General features: G+C 44.7%; 1 protein-coding gene across 4 annotated transcripts in view; it reads left to right on the top strand.

The window, feature by feature from the left end:
• The window catches only part of KALRN (kalirin RhoGEF kinase), a 449507-nt gene that overhangs the window by 389219 nt on the left and 38459 nt on the right, over window positions 1-21829 (top strand). For all 4 annotated transcript variants that reach the window (XM_048953841.1, XM_048953835.1, XM_048953840.1 and 1 more), the window contains 4 exons: window positions 13434-13717; window positions 14559-14663; window positions 18561-18656; window positions 19842-19972. In XM_048953841.1, the coding sequence (XP_048809798.1) occupies window positions 13434-13717; window positions 14559-14663; window positions 18561-18656; window positions 19842-19972 (616 nt within the window). The remainder of the gene's footprint in view (window positions 1-13433; window positions 13718-14558; window positions 14664-18560; window positions 18657-19841; window positions 19973-21829) is intronic.

Here is a 21829-nt window from a genome sequence, read left to right as displayed (position 1 = left end):
GACACATGAAGCATCAAAGAGCAGGGGAGGTTTGGGATTTTCACAGGGCTGGTTGTGCACAGGGCTCCTCTGCTCACTGCCAGCCACTTTCTGTAAGCGTGGTGTGCCCCACATCAGTGCCAGCATTCAGGATGCTTTACCAAGTGTCAATCAGTTCCCAAGATCCAAGCAATCCAAGTGTTAGTTGTTATTTGTCTTCTTTGCAAATTCCACATGCTCGATGAGTCTAGCTCTGTGGACATGGGGTAGACCCTCATTGTCTGGCTTTGTCTGTCCGTTTTCAGGCTGGTCACGCAGCCTTATCTTTTGAGATGTGGTTGTATGCAGGATGTAACAGAGTCGTACAGAAACTTTGAGATCTTAACTCGTGTAAGTAAAGTAGCAAGATCAGCTTTCAGTTATAGCTCTGGGGCTGGGTACGTGGGGGGATACTTATTGTTGAGATTGCTGCATTGTTTTAAACTTTGATAAATTCGTCCAGCCTTAAGGAAACATGGGGTTTGCTTTTATTTGGGCAGAGCTCCTAAACTTTCCATTCATGCCAAGAAACATACAGAGCTTTATTCATCTTGTCAAAAGCCTGGAGAAGGGAGACTGTATTCCAAAAGAAAACAAGAGCAGATAATTGTGAAAAATATAGCTTGGGTAACTCCCTGCTTAATTCAGAGAACATGGGGTGAGTTAACATGCTGCGTTTCTACAAAGTAAGAGCCAGATAGATGTATTGTTTAGGAATTCAGTGCGCAGATGCTGAGGTGAAATAGAAGGGCAGTAATTTCACATGACCCCAGAAGGATTTTGGTGTGGTTTTTTTTGTTTTTTTTTTTTTTCTTTCCAAACTGCTATGTTTCAGCACACACCTTGTTAAAACTTTTGTATGTGTTAAGAAAACTAATTTGTCATGTTGAAGTTAGAAAACTCAAAACATTTGAGTCTAAAAATATCACTGATACCATACTATTCAAACACAGCAGAGCCCTGCTGCATTTCAGTGTACTTCTCATCTGTTAACAGGCTGTGTGAAAGATGTTTTGGTCTTTGGCAATTGTTGTGGTTTCTTCTCAAAAGAGAAGAACCTGTTGAGTAGTTAGTGAGTACAGTGGGATTCTTCAGGAGTGGTTTTTGGTTGGGTGAAGAGCTCCAGCTCTCCACTGGTTGAGCCACTGCCTATCAGTTGCTATTGCAGAATGGTTCAGTTGCAAATATTGCATCACACAATGCAGTATGGTGTAAAAATACTTCTAAAATAGCTACAGGAGTACATCAGGCTGCTTTCTGGAAAAAGACTGTGAGTAGGATCTGAGAACTTCTAAATAATTATTAGAAAATACTTAAGGTGACATGCCCAAAAATGTCTCCCTTGGCCAGTGTTCTTTGCCGTGGTAGAACCACAAACCAAAACTCGACCTGTTTGCTTTTAGTTCACATTTGATGTGGCTGATTATCCTGAAAGACAACTGGTCCTTGGGATGAAAGGCAATTAGTGCATCCCATCTCCTTTCGGATGCTGTTGCCCTGGCTGTTCCTGTTGGACTGAGAATGTGGAAGCTGCACACGTCGCCTGGGCTCCTTGCAGATAGGATGAAATATGAAAATGTCACTGATGGAGTCCTAATGACACAAGAAATGGAACCTGAAAACTGGATTACAGCTCCTAATAGTAGAACAGCTTCTCTTTGATGGGGAGAGAGCCATTAAATATGCTTCAGTTTGCATGTATGTCATTGGCTTTTTCTCTAATGCGATGTGCATAATATCGCATTGCAGAAAGTCCTGTGCAGCTCTGGTTTCTCACTCCCTTACCTTCCAGCAGTTCCCAGTTCCTACAGAAGCTCTTCCACTGTATGGGAACTCTGATGCCTTGGTACTTTTGGAAAACAGCAAATACATCTCCCATTTTGCATGTTGTCCCATAAGGACTTGGTAGTTACTAGTTGACTGCCCCTGTTGCACCCCAGTGCACTTGATGGCTCACTGTGCTGCAGCCAGCATTGGCCTTGGTGCAGCTCGACACCTCCGAAGTCTTGGAGCCATACAGCATTATATTCCAGGCTGCATTAAGGGCTGAAGCCTGGGAGCCAGGTCTGCAGATGAGCCTGGTACAGAGCCCAACATGTGTCCCTTTGCACTGGGTTCTGCTGCAGCCCCTGCCCACACTGAGCACCCTGCAGACTGTGGCCCTGGCTCCAAGGCAGACTATGGGAGGGGTTGCACAACCCCATATAATTTAACCGCATGCTGAATAAATACACTTTCGAGAACTCTTTTGAAGACGTGTTGCCTAATTAATCCTGCAGGGGGTATAATATGTATATTTTTGAAATCCAGTTTTAGCATCGTGCAATTAGCTTTTATGGCCTAAGGATTCTGATTTAAGACATTCTTTCATTACTAATGGTAATCTGTTTTAATTAGAAATGCAAATGTCTTTTAGATCCAAATGTATCTGAGTGGTACAGTGTAAAAAGATGATTCACAGCTAATACCGTTTAAGTGCCTCCAGACTGCTATTCATTATACTTTCTGTAGTTTGAACCCTGAGGACCAACATGATGCTCAAACATTGCTCTCAGTTGTAGTATGTGAAGGCTGAATAGATTTCTTTAGGAAACAGAATAAGTATTAATCAACAGGGATCCTTAGGAGGGCAGCAGAAGGAAAATCATAGCTGTAGGCAGGAAGGAGGCCAGTACTGCGAGTGTTCCAGCAGTGACTTCAGTTCTGTGACAGCAGAGCACAGCCCTGCCAGGTGCTGAGCAGACAGCAGCATCTTCCCTGTCTGTGTCTCAGTGTCACTGAGCTCACTCAGACTGAGCATCCCAGGCTGCGTGGGGAGGGCTGGAGCTGCTGGCAGCAGTGCTGTAACATCTGAACTGGCAGTGTGTCTCTGAGTAGGGACTTGAGCACAGCAAGCTGCAGGCAGACACCTGAAGACTAATGTTTCCTGAATGTTCACTGTGCTCACTTGTCCTGGAGATAAAGACCTATCAGGTGGGAGGATGCCTGTGGTGGGGCATTGTGCATTGCATTCAATGATTACCCCACTCGACAAAGTGTTTTCAGAGTCAGCCTCTGCTGCTCAACCAGCCTACTCTCACTGTTGTGTTCGAATAAAAGTATTTCTTTTTCCTAGTTGTTTTGAAGGATGTGGCTGTTCTGAAGGAAGTCACTGCTCAGCAACAGTGATGTAGCTTTGAAGAAAGGGTTTGTAATGGTAATCTCTCTTGCTTGATAGAACAGTTTTGCAGCTACTTGTGATTACACACTAATGCAATGGGAAGCCAAATGATGCTGTTGCAGTGCTGCTCTCTGCTGAGCTGGACTTAAGGTTTTTTTTCCCATGCAGAGCTTATTGGTAAGGAACAATGATGCAAGTGCTGGGAAACCATAGGATGTTCCTTTTGGCCCTCCGGAAACCTGAATTACAGAGTTCCTCAGGAGCAGCTGTACTGGGGATGCTGGTAGCTGGGTCAAGGCACAGCCTTGGAGGGCTCAGCAGAGTGCTGCAGAGCCCTCCTGCCCTGAGCAGCAGATGTCTCTGAGAGCTTGATTTCCCATCCCATATCTCCTACAGATGCAGCGTAGCAGTGATTTCAGCACTGGTAGATGATAAATGCACTGACTGGTGCTGTGGGGAAGGTTCCTTCCAGTCCTGCTCCCTGCCCTGCAGGCAACCAGGTCGCAGATCGCATGGGCTGTTATGTGGGGCAGCAAGCGATGTTCTCCATTCCTGCTTAAGCTGAGTGATCCAAAGCTTCCCAAAGTCTGACAGTCTTGAGTGTGCACTTAAAAGTCTCCGAGCTGCTTAGCAGTTTTCCTGTGCTGTGTTCAAAGAGCCAAGCATCGCAAGCACCAGCAATTCTTATCTGTGTGTTTTATTTCCCAACCGCTGTTTGCATTTACTTCATTCATTACTTTTCTCAATCCATCCCAACCAGTACCTTTGCTGTGAGCTTGTTTTTCCCGTTGGTATTTCTGGAGGAAAAGGGTGTGCAGGAAGCTGCTTTGGGCAGCAGCCGTGGAGGCTGAGGCTGCCGTGTGTCTGTTGTCCAGCACCTCAACCTCGTTGTTCTTGGTGGTTTCGTGGTGTCCGCTCTTGCCTGCACCACTCGCGACTTATCCTTGTTCCATTCTTTTCTTTTCAGGGGCTGTCAGAGCCTGAATAATTTAAGAGGGAACAAATGAGAGACGTTCATGGAGGACTCTGTTCTTACCTAGGCACAATTTGACAAGCATGTAGATTGCCTTGGGTTTCCACTGCACCTACCACAACTTTACTAAGAGAAAAGCCCCCTTTCCTAGACATCTGTATCATTCTTGCTTAGTAAAGTTGTTCAAGATCAGCGCCTTTGGAATTGGTTGGTAAATGGACAAAGACTTTCTCTTTGCCCGGAGCTCCTGACAGCCTCCAAGTACCAAAGAGAACTCCACACCACTAGAAAGCAAGAGACAGCTGCTGAATGTTGGAAGCTACTGCATCTGGCAAAAGAAGCTGACGCTAAGATGCACACTGTTGTGTTTGTTTTTTTTCTGCTCATTTTCTGTGCTTTCTGAGCCCTATGTGTGCCTGGAAAGTTTAATGACCAATTCCTTCTTTCTCAACATGCAGTTTTACTTCCTACTCCCAAAAGCTTTGGGTTCTGTTCTTGCTTTTTGTTTTCCAATTCCAATTTATTTTGTCACAGATGCTGTTCAGTTGTTTCCATTAGGAATTGTTTGGGAACATAGCTATGGTTTCCTTTGAGGTAGGGAGATACAAATAAGACATTCAGATGTCCTCCTCTCTCCCACAAAGTTCAGCAGTGGTTCAGCTTGCATAGAGGCTGCTGGCTTCCAGCGTAAAGCGGAGCTATCCTTAGCAGTCACAGAGTCATTAAGGTTGGAAAAGACCTTTAAGATCATCTAGTCCAGTGATGTCATTCGACTGAGAAATGACTTCATTAAATGTGGAAACGTTCTTACAGTAGCTCAATTTGGAAGCTGCTGAATGAAGCTGACCCCTGACGCTTTACAGAAGAATAAGGCTTGTGTTGTATTAACAGCTGCTTGGAAACCACGTGCAATAAATTTTGTTTTTGTGCCCACCACTAGGATAAAAGGCAGCGTTCACCGTCTCTGGTACCCTTAGAACTCTCAGCAGAGCAACATTGCTTAGATCAAAGTTTAGAAGTCTGCTTCTGTGTGGGTGTCAAAGCATCTCACAGTTCCTTATGCTAAAAGTAACAGTGTACTTGCAAAGGCCAGCAAATGCTGTTCTTGTTCAGCTTTAATCATGACATTTTCCCCTTCATCATCCCACACAGGTCTCTTTAAAGGTTCAGGGTTAAAACTTTTTTTATTTTTATTTTTTTAAAACGTGCATAAGTCTCCTGTCAAAATATATCAAGGAGGATTTTGCTTTGTGTTCGGAGTCCTGTTCATTTTGTTGCTAGTGACACTTACTCTGGAAACTTCAGGGTTTGAGATGATGTTATTTTTGTCACAGAACGAGGACAGTGTAAATACAGAATGTAAAGTAGAAGAACTTAGAAGTGCTTCAACAAGCTGTTTGACTAAATTGAAATAAATGTTGGTTTGTTCAAAAAAAAAAAAAAAAAAAAAGGCATGCCCTTTCTGGATCTTGTTACTCTTGACTTTTTATTCCCTTTCTTTACTAAAGTGAGATGCGTGCCTCCATTCACTCACTCAGCTGTGAGGCATTGCCAGAAGACTGTTCCTATGTGTGTTCCCCGCAGATGTGTTGCTGGGCTGGATCAGGATGAGCGCTGGGTTCAAGCCCCAGCCAAGAGAATGGGTGAATGAAATTGAACACGCAGACCTACTGTGTTTGTCCTCAAACTATTGTGTGGAGCAATGGCTCTTTTTCTGAGCTTTTCCACACTCCTTCATTCAGTAAAAGTATATTCTAAAAGAGCTTTGCTATGCCTGGGAAGGTAATGAGAGTCCCTTGAAGGGCTCAAGGTTGGTCAGTAGCGCATCTGTCTGTTGGTATCTGGGGACAGGAGCTGGCTAGGAGCATCTCCCTGATAGATGAGTGGATTCACTCTGTGTGTGATGTCCTCTTGTTATTCTTATCGTGAGCTCAGAGCGGCTTACATGAGGGGTCTTATGGAAAGGCCCATAAATGGAAAGAAACCTCCCATCATGGATGCTCATCACAGCTGTAAGCTGTTATATGGATACATAGTTTGGGTTGGGACACCTGATGAGGAGGACCACAGGCGTGTCTGCCAATTGAGTGCTGCCAGGTCAAGCTGCACACTTTCCTGAGAGCCTCTTCAGAGGTCAAGGACATGTCCTGCACTCACTTGCTGCAGCTCCTGGGTTAAAGGCTCACCCACAGGAAGCAAGATCCTGGCCTGTATCCATCTGAGAACCCCTTTTCCTCTTCTCCCTGTGCCTTCCCTAAAGCTGCCTCTGGCAATAGCTTTAAGCCCATATGAAACCATAACTGTGGCGGGAGTGACTGCTGTGGCTGTTCTTACCAGCACTCTTGGACAGCAAAGAAGTCATGTTTCCACGCGGAGAGCTCTAGCACTGTGCCTTACCCTTGTGCAGCTTCTCTCCCAGCGGCCCGGCTCCCTCATTCTGCACGCTCTCAGGGTTTCAGGAACTTCTCTTGCAAGGTCTCTTGAGACCATGCGCCTCTGTGCTGCTTCTCCAGGCTTTGGGCTTTCTCTCACCCTTTGAAACTTTCCCAGAACTGTGGTGACTTTTCTCTGACCTCCGGGAACCGGCGCTCTTGAGCCCTGACGCTCCGGCTGGCACAACCAAGACCTGGAGACTACTTTGGGATGTCAGCTTTCCCAGCACATGCTGGATGAAAGCCTCATCTGAGCAACACCAGCTAAAAATAAAAACTATTCAACTGGAGCTAATGGCGGCCTGCCATGAGTTATTGCTCATTAAAGGGAATTGTCAGATGCTTAACTTCAGCTAATCATTTCCTGCTGTGAGATCGGCCTGGTATGAAGCATACTCAAATGTGGGAAGGGGATTCACAATAACTAAATTTAGTCAAGGGTGTAATTTACTTGGGCTCCCTCTGTAGTTAATGAGAAGAAAGAGGCTCCTGCAGGGGGGCATCCTGCTCTGCATCGCCCTCGGGCAGGAGCAAGCACGGCTCCTTGATTGCTGGGAGAAACCAGCACCCCAGCTAGGTGAGTGCCTGCTGTCCTCTGCTTCATCTCCTGCCTGGAAGCAACAACTGGGAAGCTTTGTTACTGCGATCCTCCCAGGAACATCCTTTTTTCATCACAGCAAGACTACGGGGAATTCTGCAGAACATCATCTTTGTCAAACGACTCTTCTTGCCCATTTCCAAGAAATATTAGCTATGGAATAAAGAAACAGTTGCGTTCTGAATGTTGTGTGATTAATTTATTTTTTCCAGTTAATTTTGGAAGTTAGTCTCGTTTGCATGTCTGGCAGTGATCCCAAAAGTCAAAATTTGAGTTCTCACATTACAGTGACTGGAAAGTTTGTCAAGTACGTCTGCTTTTAGCAATGTAGGTTTCTTTCTCTGTTGGACTAGAAACATTTGCATGAAATATTTAACTCCGTATCTCTCTTTAAATTTGGACTGAAGTTGTTTTATCCACATAAATGGAATTGTGAGAGTCCTGCCAGATTGATTTGTGCTTTTGGGCATTACTTCCAAAGTGAAGCTTCAAGTGATGTTCTGAGATACAAACAGAAGACTTTGCCGAAGCTTCCCAGTCTGCTCATTTCCAGGCGGTTATAAAGACAGGGAGAACATTTGAACTAGGAGTGAAATTTGCATTAAGATTTTGATAGCAGCATTTCAAGGTATCTTTGCCCTATGGGTGAAGCAGGGTCCTATGCTGCATCCCCTTGTTTCTTCCTTGCTGGCATCTCAGATGCAAGCAGGACAGGGCACAGGTGGGAGCCAAGGAGGACTTCAGGAGAGTTTTGCAATTTCATTGCACAAGTTAAATGCACTTCTAATCTGAAGGGCTTTCCATGCCAGTTATCCTTTATCTGTGTCCAATGCGGGCACTGAAAATTTCCTCATGTTCACTTGGGACCTGGTACAGACGCGGTGCCTGAGAAGGCAGTTTATCTGCTGACATTAAAACTTGTCAGGTTCATTATTTACATTTGTCATGAAGCAGTGTTTAGCATTTTCACTTGAGGAATAGCTGCAAAGTGACTTTGAATTATCCAGATATTGCAACCTCCCTATGTTTTAGCAAATCCATGCCAGATTTTACATGCAGAATAGGCTCTAATGCTAAAACTGGGATCTGTCCTGTCATCTGCCTAAGCCACAAGGTTTTGTAACCCTGACTTGTGCCAATAAAAATGTTTCTCTGAGCATGTTTTGGACATTGAATACAAAAGCACAGAAGAGACCAAAGAAACTGCTTATTGCTCCTTCGGCCATCTTTGCTGAGTAGAGCTTTACCCCTTTAGTGCTGGAGCAAACAGGAGGTGGTAGAGCCCCAGGGAGCTCATAAAGCTTCGTGGGGCCTTGAGATGTGACCTGGAGCCTACAGCCTTTTGGATGCAAGAGCTGCTCTTGGACAGGGCTAGGGGGGAGGGGGAGGGGTGAATTTTGGTGTCTTGGATGATCCTTGTTTGTTTAGTGCGTAATACTAACATAGGGGATGTACTTGTGCACAGGGGGAGTCTGGGTACCTCCCTCTTTCCAGGATTTTCTGCTTCAGAGATTCCTGTCCTTCAGGAAGCTGTAGCTTGAGAAAGGACCGAGTCAGTCTTTCATCGACATCTGATTCAATTCTGTCTTTGTCATAAATGTTATTTTACAGCAATCACTGAATATGGGAAATGGGCTCTGCTGAGCAGAGCAGTGTTAATTTATGTGCTCATTGGTCAGATTGTCATTATTGGCTTTCATTCATGAGTGGAATTATTTTTGTGGAAAAAAAAAAAAAAAATTGATTTACATGCACATGCTAACAGAATTACCGAGGTCCCACTCTGGCTTGTCTTCTCTGGCTTCTGTGAAAAAATCCTTTTCTCTCAGGCTGTTTTTCAGGGGTGAGAATTGGAGCTGTGCCTACACCCTCTGGTTCCATGTAATGATTCACCTCTTCTTAGCTCAAGCAGGAGTGTGTCCTGGCATAGTTATGCATCTTCATAGCCCTGTTCTGTATTAACGTCTGGTTATCAAAGCATACTTCCCTCCTATCATAAATAGTCTACGGTTAGTATGGATCAAAAAGAGAAGCCTTTCCCACTTCCTGTTACAGACTCGGGTTCTGCAGATGGATCCGATGCTGTATTATCCTGGTCAGACCTCTGCTCCCCTGTGTGCTGTGGGGAATGGGGAGGTAAAAATAAAACGTCTTGGTGTTCAGTTCCAACAGCAATTCCTACTGGCTCAAGTGGGAATACAGCCATACCGCTAGAAGACATCTGTGTGGTTTTTGTTTTTCCTTTCACCCAGCATTGCACAGAGCTGGAACCTTCCATTTTCCAAGTAAAAGAGCTGTGCTTTTGTAGCCGTCTGTTCACTGCAGCAACAACAGCAAGCATTTCATGACTCTGGCGGTGTGAAAGCTCTGAATGTTAAAACTCTTTGCACTGGCTGTGTATCTGCCACAGTCATACTGCCAGAAGTTTCTTGGAGATTCGCTTAGGGGTGTTTTGGAAACTGTCATTTCTCCTCACTGAATGACTGGGTTGGCCAGGAAGTCCATCTAGCCACACTCATCTGCTGACCTCCACGCACCCGTCCCGCTTCACCAGAGATCTTTTTTTAGACAGGCCTACAGTGACACGATGACCACACAGTGCAGCTCACTGCCAGCCCCGCAGTGCCTGCAGAGCTGCTGCGGTGTGCCTTCAGCCACTTGTTTCTGTGGGTGCCTGAATTACTGCACCATGAGCCGCTGTGTCGCATTCAAAGTGCTCACTGGCTCTTCTTGAGCACAGTCTGCTTCCAGACAGCTCTCACAGTACACTTTGCAGAGCGCATATGTGCTAGTGCTTTGCAAGAAGAACACAGTAATGTGTTCTGCTTGATCCACTCCGTGTTTGGATCTCCACCTCCTACCACGTGCCATGATAAATGTGTTTGTAGCGGTACGTGTCACAGAAGCAGTGCAGCTCACACAAGCAGGGTTTTGGAGGTCATCCCAAAAGTCTTTCCTGGCAGATTTCATGTGTTTCATTTCTCTGTCTGTCGTTAAGCGAGCTCTGCTCTTTCTTCAACTCTTGCCTTTGTGACTGTGTCAGGTTGACCTGTATTATGTGTAAAAAAGTCATTCTCAGCAGGGATGGCAAATAGCAAGTGTGACTCATTTAAGAATATGTCCGTATTGGCAATTCCTTTGGGGGGGCGGGGGGAGGGAAAAGATTATGAATATTGTGTATGGATTGTAGGTGTGTGTTTTTGGACAGCACATGTTTGTTCATGGTAGGGAATAAGACAGTGAGGTGGGAGTGCTTTGTACAAGTGTTGGGTACTGAGCAGAGCCACCCAACGCTAGAGGTTCTCATGGTGTCTGGGTAGCAGACATATGTCCTTTCCATTCTGTTTCCCTGCCTGTCCTCCAGCTAGAGAGCACACTCATGTCCAGAAAGAAGACAAGGCTAGGGCAGTCTCCATGTCCAGCCTTGAACTGCTGCATGGCCAACCAAGCCCAGGTCTCCCTCCCTGATCCAAAACAGTGGTGAGCTGGGACATGCAGCAGGCAGGGAGAGTGAAGGAGACTTGATATCTGCTAGGGTCATGTGCCTAGTCCTAGGGGTATGGAAAATAGGCCATTCCTGGTAAATAGCCTTTTCCATTACCATTGCCATGACCTTGAGCAGGAAAGTCACAAGCTACTTCAAGTAGGATTGTTGCACTGTGTAACACTCCTCACTACCCAAAGCTTCTTGAAACTTTTGGGCTGGCAGTATTCTTCACTTGCTGGTCTGGAAGCCTGGCGATCAGTTTGGAGATCATTATTGGCTGTAGGTTAAACTTCAGACAAAATTCCTACAATTGGTGATGGTAGTCTGTTGGCCAGCTGTGGGACTTGGAGTGTTTCTGCCTCACTACTGCCTTTTCTCGGGTGGCAGTAGAGAGTTCCTGACAGTCCTTGGGCTGGTGGGGTTGGATCAGACTCCATTTCACCTCCTATCAGCTCCCTTCCATTACTAATAGGTAAATTGACAAGCTGCCTTTGGATCAAAGTTGTAGTTTGGGCTATGCTGCTTCCAGGATGTAGTAAAAGCCTCTCTGTACATTAATTAACAAAGACATGGAAGATAGTTTGTCCACGTTTTCACTCCACCTCTTGCCTAAGCCCTCTCCCCCACAAAGTCTGTGTTACACGTGCCTTCCCCAGATTACATGCCTGAAAGTGACAGCATGCAGAGAGGTGAACAAAAGGATCAGAAAATCATTGTGCTTGGAACAGACCTCTAAGGCCATCTAGTTCAACCATCAACCCATCCCCACCCTGCCCACTAACTGTGTCCCTCAGTGCCAGATCTCAACATTTCTTGAACACCTCCAGGGACAGTGACTCCACCTCCTACCTGAACTCTTTCAGCACTTCTCCTCCCGTGCCTGCAGCACAGCTCCCATTGCTGTAGGACTTTCTGGTTGGGGGCATGGAGAGCAGGGTGAAGGTGCACACACTCTATGAGCTGCCCAAGCGCTCAAAATCACTGTCTTGAGAGCCTGAATTGTGCTGATGCAAGGTGTGCTGGAAAACTGCCTGAGCATCACGTGGAGCCCACCTCAGGAGGCTATCTGAAGCCCATTGAATGGAAGATAAGCTGCCCACAGACAAATATTATCTCGCGCTCGTTCATTTAACGCTATTACACATTCACAGAATATCAGCAGGAGCTGGCTGAAAGCAGGCCTTTCTGAGATAAGATTCCTGCTTTACCCTGATGGAGGAATGTCTGAAAGCAGTGGACCAGAAAGATCTGAGCAGCTCTTCCTGGGATCTGCCATCTTCCCAGGCACACTCACTCCAGCTCCTCCCGTTGTCAGAAAACAGACGAGTATTTTCTGCTCTCAGGGAAATGGACTTTGACTTATTCTACTTGGTTACAGTTATTTCCATATGTTCTAAGTACATGATTTTTTATGCCAGATAAGTAATAAATCATTGGTTTGACCTCTGACTGAGGCTGTCTAGTTGTGATGTCTCAGAACTGCACTTTACAAGGTAGGCTGCAATCTCTGCTGGCTTCTAAATCAGAATAGGCAACTGTTCTCTGGGAGGGCAGCTCTCCCTCAGCATGTGCATTACCGTATATCCACAGTGGTGTTTGTTGTTGGACTGAAAGTGACTGCATGCACCAGGCTGCATTCGTGTGCTGTAACTCATGTTTTTGTTTTCTGCTGGGTTGGTTAGGAGACTCAGAGATAAGCATCTAAAAATGTGCAGTAATGTTAGATGACTGCTTTCTGATGTACAATATGAGACATACTTTATGGGAGTGTGACAATTTCTGAATTCTGTAAAAATAAATAAATAGTGATTTCTTCTTGAGCTGAATGAAATAAAACGTCATGGTCCCCGGTTGCTCCTGGGGAGGGAGTTGCTTTTGCCACAGTTTCAGGAAGGTGAGAGCAGGACACTTGTTCTTAAAGGGCAATTGAGAAATGTTCCAGCAACTTGTTTGCTTTGTTTCTAAAGACTTATTGATATTGGCACATTTTTGGTCTTTGCTTCGGGGGGGGAGGGAGGTTGTCCCATTTCCAAGGTGTGGACTTGAACACGTGTATTGATAATCACAGTTGGATATGGTTCAGAAGAGTCTCCTGCATAGGACATAATGAAAATCTCTGGTTTAAAGCCTGCCTTGTATCAACTTGGGTGTTTCCTTTGGTTCCTTTGAACAATTTGTCATCTTCTGTAATTGTTCATTTCAATTTCATAGTTCTAGAGTAGGTTTGAAGTCTTCTAACAAATTACTTTCAGGGACAAAGCAGATAATTTCAAGGTGCTTCAAATAACCTTCAAAAGTTAATATGCGGTCAAACCAACAGTAATGTTATTGGGTCTGGCTAGGACTGAGAAACATTTATGTCGTCATGACCTGACAAAGTATTGGTGGCTCTCAGGTCTCTTGTAGTAATCTGCTCTTCATGCCTAGCTTCTTCCTGGCAATTCACAATGAAATCTGTGAGAAGAAGCTGAGAAATTCAGCACTGAACATGAAATTCAGGCTCTCATCAAAAACTGGGTAACTGTGCTGCCTGTGACCTTTCGTAAGGACAGATGTGTGGTAAAGTGTGTAAGATTGTAAAAGATGCATGTTGCATGGCATACTCCTCTCTGGCATGCAACGAAGATTACACAATGTTCAGAGGTCACAAAATTTTCCATTGAAGCATCTTGTGTTTTCATGTTGAGGAATGCCAAGTGTTTGATTTGAGCTAAGAAACAGGAGAGGGGCTGTTTTAAACCGTCACGTGCACTGTTTTCTTGCAGAGGCATATTCGGTCTCTTCCAATGAAAACGGGGGCAAGTCCGATTCAGTGGCCAACTTACAGCCCCAGCCATCCCTCAACTCCATCCAGAGCTCTCCCGGCCCCAAGCGCTCGACCAACACACTGAAGAAATGGCTGACGAGCCCTGTGCGCCGGTTGAACAGTGGGAAGGCCGAGAGCAACATCAAGAAGCAAAAGAAGGTGCGAGATGGCAGGAAGAGTTTTGACCTCGGCTCACCAAAGACTGGAGATGAAACCACTCCTCAAGGAGACAGCGCAGATGAGGTGGGTGTTGGTGTCTGTTGCAGGAAAGAATCTCTGATGGTGGTGGGTGATTCATGCTTAAGCGAATGTAGCTCGCTTAGGGTCTACAAGGAGCAGCGAATTGTATGAAAAATTAAATGGATTAAAGCTGTGCTGCATACAGCACTGTCTTCCAAAGAACAATGTAATACACAGGGAACATTTCAGAGTCTGCGTTTATTGTTATCATTTAACAAGATTTTTTTTAATAGCCTGCTGGAAATCTGCCAAAGACAGAAATGAAGCTATTTCTGAGCAGCTGTTATCACTCCTTGCTGAGGTTCATATCACCTTTCTCCTGCTATGACAGTGTAATTCCTTACTGAAAGAGAACACTCAGAGAAATAGCCACATTTCTGTTAAACCAGCTGCGTATTTGTAGCTGCAGTTTCTCTGCAGGCATGTTCTTTGCTAGAATGGCTCTTTCCCGATAAAGTGAATGTGGAATCACAGGCAGAAAATGGAGAGGTTACAAACTGAAAGCAAATAGAGAAACACATTTTGAAAACTGTACATCGAGTTCTCATTTAAATTAGAAAATGTTTTTCTGTCAGCATGCAGACAGATGTAACTGCCTTAGCTCTTATCTCACACAGTACCTATATTTTCTGAAAAAAGCAGTGCACCAGGATTAACAGGCAAGACCATACATCTTTATTGCTTCTTTTTTATGATACTTGGTATTACCTACAACTCTCTTCACCGCCATACTGAGGTAGTTTTAGTATTACTAGTGGACTCAAAGCCTGGTGGTAGGGATCAAATATCTAAAAAGATAAAAAGAAGCCCCTACTTGCCTCTAATTTTATTTCATTTTTCTTAGAAGAGCAAGAAAGGTTGGGGAGAAGATGAGCCAGACGAAGAATCTCACACACCTCTTCCTCCTCCTATGAAGATTTTTGACAATGATCCAACCCAAGATGAGATGGTAAGACCTCCCTTACTGTATTAATTTGCTGTTCTTAAACATTTTCTTAAAGCATTTTTTCATGTAGCTGTCTCATAGTCATTTCACGGAGGTCTTCCAGTGTCTGGGCTTAGGTGTGTGCTTACAACAGACATCTGTGTGTGAATCATAACCTGATACCTGTCTGTATTTACAAATAGTGCCTGATGAGCAGTTTAGCCTTGCTATCTCATTTTATGACAGGTGTTGTGTGTTTGTGTTGTGTGGGGTCAGAAATTCCTCTCAGGCTGATTGTGCATGTTCTCCACATAGGTTTCAAAAGTGTCATAGAATCACAGAATCATAGAATCCTGTTGCCAGTGGCTGGAAGTCATGGTAGCAGTGGTATTTCATGGCAGCCTGGGCCTGAGGAAAAGGACAGGTGATGGATGGAGTCTGCCTGAATCCAAAATACCACCCTTACCAAGAGCTAGATAACTTGTGCTCTGCACAACCCTGACCCTAACCTTTCTGTGTGATTGTCTCACCATACAACCTCAGCTCTCAATTGCTTTAAACTTTCAGGTGGGAAATCCCACCCTGTCATATCATTCAGCATTTCTGGGTTATATGTGTATCAGCTCCACTTAGTGTAGAAGCTCCCAAGGGACCTGAAGTTTCTCTCAAGAGTGCAGAGGGCCTTGGTCTTTGAGTGCCATGTTGCCCGTCATAGTTCTCAGCTGTTAGTTTGGGTCTGTAGAGCATTACATCAGGAATTTGTTGCCATAGATGGTGTAGTTGTTCACAGAGTCCTTCAATTACTGTTTTGTACTTGAGCTGAGAATCTGTGAATTTGGTTATGAAAGTGTTTCTCAGATAGCACAGGTCCTGTCTGTGCGTGTGCTCTTTACCCATTCCCAGTGCTGGCATCTCCCTTGCAGAAATCCATCCCCCCATCTAGCTGCTTCCTGCTTTCCTGCTGGCATCTGTTTTTAGCACTGACACTTCTGTATCTCTATCCTCTGATTGTAATTACTGCATGCCAAGAAGCAAGGATAGGGGAGATTAATAAAATGTTAAGAAAAGAAAAAAAACACAAAAAAACCCAACCCAAACACAACAACCCAGAATGTTCTTGGGTACGGTTCAGGCAGGAGTTTGGAGCAAACAACTGTGGGACTCACATAGCAGAGTGGTGGAGGAAAGGGCTCAGGGCTCACTGCTAATCTGTCAGGAAATGTTACAACATGATGGTGGCAGCGAGGCCAGAAGGAAGCAGCTGGAGGCGCAGACTGCTGCCCTCTGAGCACTGCGAGTGCTGCTCTGGTGGATCCGTGCCCAGCACAAGAGCTCCTGGCTTGCTCTTTGGGGCTTTTAGCTACATGTTTGGGGGGTTGTTATTTAAAGAAAGCCAGACAAGACAGAACAGCAAAACCCTGCTCTTGTTGTGGTCATTACTTTTGTTTTTTAACATGCTGCGTCATTTCACTATTCTGTAAAAACGTTTCTGACAGCACCAATCTTGTGGAACTAAACTGTTTTCCTCTCCAGATGTCAGAGCTTTATAGAGCATTTTGGCATCCTATTTCTTCACTCAGTCCTAAAAGAGAGGATGAAATAGAACAAGATGCATCTGAGACCTTTTTTTGTTCTCTTTTTCTTCCCCTATTCGCTTTATGTCCCTAACTCCCTGGCACCAAAGCCCCGCGTGAGCGATGTCTGAGCCAGTCTGGAGCCAAAAGCTCTTTAACTGTGTTACTTGGTCCTAGATATTGGGCATGTCCTGTTACTGCTTGTTTGTACAGCCTGTGGGTTGGGGAAGAAGCAGTAGCAGGAGGGGACATCCACGGTGCCCATGTGCAAGACAGCAGTGATCACAGATCACAGAGATCACAGAATCATTAACGTTGGAAAAGACCTCTAAGATCATCTAGTCCAACCATCAACCAATTCCCACCATGTCCACTAAGCCATGTCCCTCAGTGTCACGTCTACTCTTTTCTTGAACAGTGATAATGCCTTGCTGCTCTTGGAGGCGCATAACCAAAAATTATCATAGATCTTCATATTACAAATTTGTATTACTCAATAGGGAAATGAAATGCCACTTTTCAATGTGCCCTACACAAACCAGGCTCTTTCGTTCATCACAGAAGTGTTTTGCTTCACCCTGAAAGATTTTTAGGCAGCAAACGCACCTGTGCTCCCTTTAAAATCCTGCCATTCTATACTTTTCAGAGATACTGAGCAATTTCAGTTTAAATAAGTGAGAGCAACAGCTGCTCAGTGCCCCCAAAAGTTGGACTCCTCCAGCAAGAAGGGTTATGTTAGGCAGTACAGTCAACGTGTTTGTCCAGTATCTCTGCTCTCAGCCTTTTTGATCCTAGACGTGTCCGTTGCATTGAAGGTGAAACCTGCTGTCTGAGCTTTTCTATTTGTATGAGTTTCCTGCATTACCAGCCTAATTCCTCAATTACCAGCCTGATTACCTGTAATTTTTGTTGTTGTTGTAATTAGAACTGTTGATTAGATGTATTATTTGAGTGAAAGATGAGACTACAAGGGGCAGGCTGTTCTCTTTCCTGTTCTGTCATGAAGCTTCTGGTTAAAATTAGCCTCCTTTGCCTTTTCTGTGTCCTGAGGCTGTGTCACTCACCAAAGGGCTGCTGGAAGAGATGGCCCACTGCCTAATTCCTGCCATCACCTTTCCACTTACTCCCCAGCACTATTTGATCTCTTGTTCATTGGCACCTGCCTGACGACTTTGGTGAAATAGGTGCTCTGCAGAAGACCTTTATCAAGCGGCTGAGAGATGAATCAGCTTTTTCATAATTCTAGTGCAGATTTTTTAAAGAATTAGCCATGGTTAGTCTGTGTCTGCCTGCCAAAAGCTGATTGCTGAAAGGTTTAGAGTTTTAGTCAGTGCTAGTAGTTTGGAATAAACACTCATACAGGTGGGATAACAAATACCAATAAATACCAATTCCTGCAGCTGTCATCTGAGTACTGTTTTTTAGACTGAGGTTTCTTAGGACAAAGACCTACATAGGCTAAGAGGACACCCCATGTAGAGCACAATCCTGAAGCTGAAGCTGAGTAGTATGCAAGGATGCCATGCTTCACTGGGCATGAGAAGGTTTTTGGCATCACTGTAATAATGTCTTGGCATGTCAGGGGGTTTGTACAATTGGCAGCTATCAGTCTGAATGTGAAGATGTCCAAAAATGTTGCATGAGATCAGATACCTGAAATTGAATACCTGTGACCAACAAGCAGAAATACAGCAGTGAAATTGATGTCACTAGGATAAGTCAGCATCTCCAAAGAGTGCACTGAGTACTTAGGATGGATGAAGTACACAAGGGCATTTTCTCTACACTGATTGCAGAGAGGGAAGAGAAAAGATACAGATTTTTGGATGGCTGAAGTTGCAGTGCAGGGTGTCATCTGAGGAGTTCATGTGGAGTTGCAGTTAGTCTTTGGGGAAGGAACTGGGGAAGAATGATTTTATCCCCTGTAATTCCATGCGTACTTTCACTTATTGCATTTATTCAATATGGGGGAGGGGGTAATTTCTTACATCTGCAGTAAGAAGATCAATTTTCTGGAGACTGTAAGACCATAGATGTTCATGGAAGGAGGAGCCAACAGACATTCAGTGTATTGTAAGCTGGTTGCAAATGAACTTCAGTTCTTTGATGCCATTCCCTGGTTCCTGGCCTTGGAAATGCTGCAAAGGGATGTGCAGCCAGACTTGGCAATTCTATGCTTGTTGATACAGCAAAACTCTCTCATTTGATTGTGCATGTGACTCTCTAGCCCTCCTGCTCCCCTTCTGCATTCATTTTTCTCCCATCTCAGAAGCTGCTTCACTGACCACTGGTTTCCCGTTCCCTTCTCATCCTGCTAACTTTTCCTTTGCACCCTGGTGTCTTGCAGTCCTCTTCTTTGCTAGCTGCTCGGCAGAGCTCCTCTGATGTCCCAACTGCTGCGGATCTTGTCAGTGCAATAGAACAGTTGGTCAAAAGTAAGCTGGTAAGTTTAGCACTGTGAAAGCAACATGGCTCTAAGGAAGGGCTTTACAGTCTCCCTCTGTTTCTGGTTTCCTTGCTTTCCACCTTCATCTGCTATGCTTTTATTAACCCTGTTTCAGTATTGCACACTCTACATGTGTGGTCCCATGTCTATTGGAGGAGGAATAATATCCTGTTTCATATATTAGCTTCTCCTAAGTTTTCCCCCAGACGATTCAGAATGTTAATGTAAAGGCTATTCCTTTTTCTACATGTCTCAGGACCTCTAAAATTAGCTAAATGCTTGATTTTAGGGTGTTTCACTTGATTAATCAGGATTAAAGCAGATTTGTGATGCACGTACAAGGTTTATTTCCTTCCATGTATTGGAAGGATGGAGAGGGCCAAAGCAACACAAAGAAAAGAAACCAATGATCATTGAAATACAGTAACTGTGCAAGCCACTTTATCTAGTGACTCATTTCTGAGGGTTTTGGCATCCTCTTTGATTGAGATGTTCGTACGTGATGGTAGTCTGTGTTCAGAGGGTGCAGTATTAGAGTAAGTGGCAAAAGATCTTTTTGGTGCATGGGAAACTGAGAAGGACATTCCCAGAAAATTTACTCAGAATAGTTTTAGTCCATCGAGAGACTAAAAAAATTAAAAGTATTACATTAACCCAGTTATATGTATTTTCAGCGGGTTTTTTTTTTTCCTCTCCCTCCCATATGTGCTGTTGGGTCAACTGCAATTACTTTCCAGGGATTTGGGGGAAACTTTAATCATCGTGGAATGTTACTATGTACCCAAGTGTTTGTTTCACTTTGTGTCTTACTTTGCTGCTAGGAATTCTTATTCAGTCTTTGGCAGAGAAAGACTGACCACATGTAGCCTAACCTTGGGTCTGGTTGTGATACTGGGATGTTTTCAGGTTGTTTTGAATTTGGAAGAGATTTCTCATCTTGGGGCTACTGGAACATCTTTTTATGCCTTCTAGCAAAAGGACATCTTTTCTGGTTTAACGCTATGTTTGGGGGAGGAGGGATTGTATCAGAACCTGTCTCACTACGTCCTATGGGAAATTATGGCTCCTCTGGGTTTTAAACTGCACTGTTGATTGCAGAGTTGACTTGAAACAGGAGGTAACACTGATGCTGGAGTTCAAGGATAATATTTTTTTTCTATCGTTTTTTTGGGGCTTTTTTAGACCCTTGAAGGAGGATCTTACCGAGGAAGCTTAAAAGATGCCACAGGCTGCTTGAATGAAGGAATGACGCCTTCAACTCCCCCAAGAAACCTTGAAGAGGAACAAAAAGCCAAAGCAATGAGAGGCAGGATGTAAGTTCCCCTGTTGGTTCTTATTTCTGAAATATGCACCCAAGGAGGACACGTGGCTGCATGGAAAGAATACTTTGTAGTCAGCGAGCGAGAAGGAACTGGGAGTAAAACTGTGTTTTGCTGCTTCTGTTTCTTCTTAACCTGCAAAAATACTTCAGAAAAGCATTTTGCACCCAGGAAGCTCATTTGCCTTCTTTAAGATTTACAGCTTTTTCCCCAGATAGCAAATACATGTTACTGTAGGAGCCTCTGGGCAGTTACACGTGGAATTACTGAGGTGTTTGACTTAATTACAGAGGTGCCAGACGTAAAACCATTACATGAAGGGGCATATATTGTTGACCCTCAAGGAAGAGTGCTGAGAGCCCATGAGGACTTTTTGAATGAGATAACGTTCTTTTGCATTAGTGAAGGAAGGGGCATTATTCAGAGGCATTTGTGGTGGGAAAATGCTTTTGAAGACTAAGTTTCACATGGAAAATGAAACTTCTGTGTTCCTAATGATGGAAGAGGAAAGAAAGGGTGACAGCTTAAAAAGATTGGTTTTTTTTAACATATTTATACACTTCCATAAATACAACAAAAATAATACTTGTGCCTTCAGTGTTTATCATCATTATGGCATACCTTCATGTGCAGGCTGACAGATGCTGTTTCAAGTCCTTGCTTTTTTCTGGTAGGCCTTCATTCACGAGATAACTGACAGCTAACTGCAGGTTGTGTTGTAGAGCAGAGACCTTGCCACTGTAAGTGCACTGTAAGCACGGGGACATTTCTGACTCGAAGTGCTTCTGGCAGAGGGACCGGCAGCATGTTTCGTGTAATTAGCGGCTGCCTCCATCCAGATTTCCGAAATGCCAGGATGTTTGGGAGCACCTGCTAGTGGCTTTCAGCACAAGGCATCTGTCTTCTCTCCAGCTCCCCACTGTCTGTGCTCTGTCTCTCACTGTTTAATTCCATAACCATGTTAGGCAGCTTCAAACTCAAGCTTTGACCCCCATTTCCCACAAAACAGCAATTGAATCCTTGCACAGGCATGGGCAGTAATTTCCTGCCTCTGGCAGCATGTGTCGGCGGTTAGCCTCAGTGTTAGGTAGCCATCAGCCCTGATTGCTTCATTTCTGTGAGCAGCAAGACAGTGGTCCTAATAAAATCATAGAATCATTAAGATTGGAAAAGACCTCTAAGGTCATTGAGTCCAGCCATCCATCATCTACTGTCCACTACTCATGCAGATTTAATGTGGGGTTACCAACATATCCAGATGCTGGAACTTATTCAGAAGTGAGAGGGCTAGACTCTTGCTGTATTTAATGCCATTTTAACTACTGTTGTGCAGTCAACACACAACTGCCTGCCTGGCCTTGCTCTCTGTTATCAAATCAATTGAGGGAACTCAATGTTTTAGCAGCATACGTCTTAGAAACCTGAAATCTGGGACTGCCTTCAGAGTCCAATGCCAGAGAGACTTTGGAGAACCAGCTGAGGTTTAGTGTGTTCACCTGGCAGACGTGTGGTTGACACAGCAATCTTTGATTCACACCTGCCCACCTATCATTGCAGCACTGGGTGCTACCCCTGCCTTCATTCTTAGAGCAGGCTTTGGCCAGCTGTACTCCTACAGCCAGAGGAATGGGCCGTGCTCATCCAGGATGCATGCTGCTGCCTTGCCAAAGAGCAGCCTTTTGCCCTGCTTGTGTTTACTATCCAGGCACGCAGCTTGGCAGGACACTGAAGACAGCACAAGCATCTGGCATCACCGCTGCCAGCCCTGGCCTCTGCCCAGGGGGCTGGATTTCACTCCTACATGAAGGAGAAGCTGCTTGACCTCTCCCTGCTGCACGTCCAAGCATCTCC

This window comes from Lagopus muta, chromosome 8 (assembly GCF_023343835.1).
Source record: "Lagopus muta isolate bLagMut1 chromosome 8, bLagMut1 primary, whole genome shotgun sequence".
In the NCBI taxonomy this organism is placed as follows: Eukaryota; Metazoa; Chordata; class Aves; order Galliformes; family Phasianidae; genus Lagopus; species Lagopus muta.
Note: the sequence above shows the minus strand (reverse complement) of the source record. Positions and strands in the feature narration are given on the sequence as shown.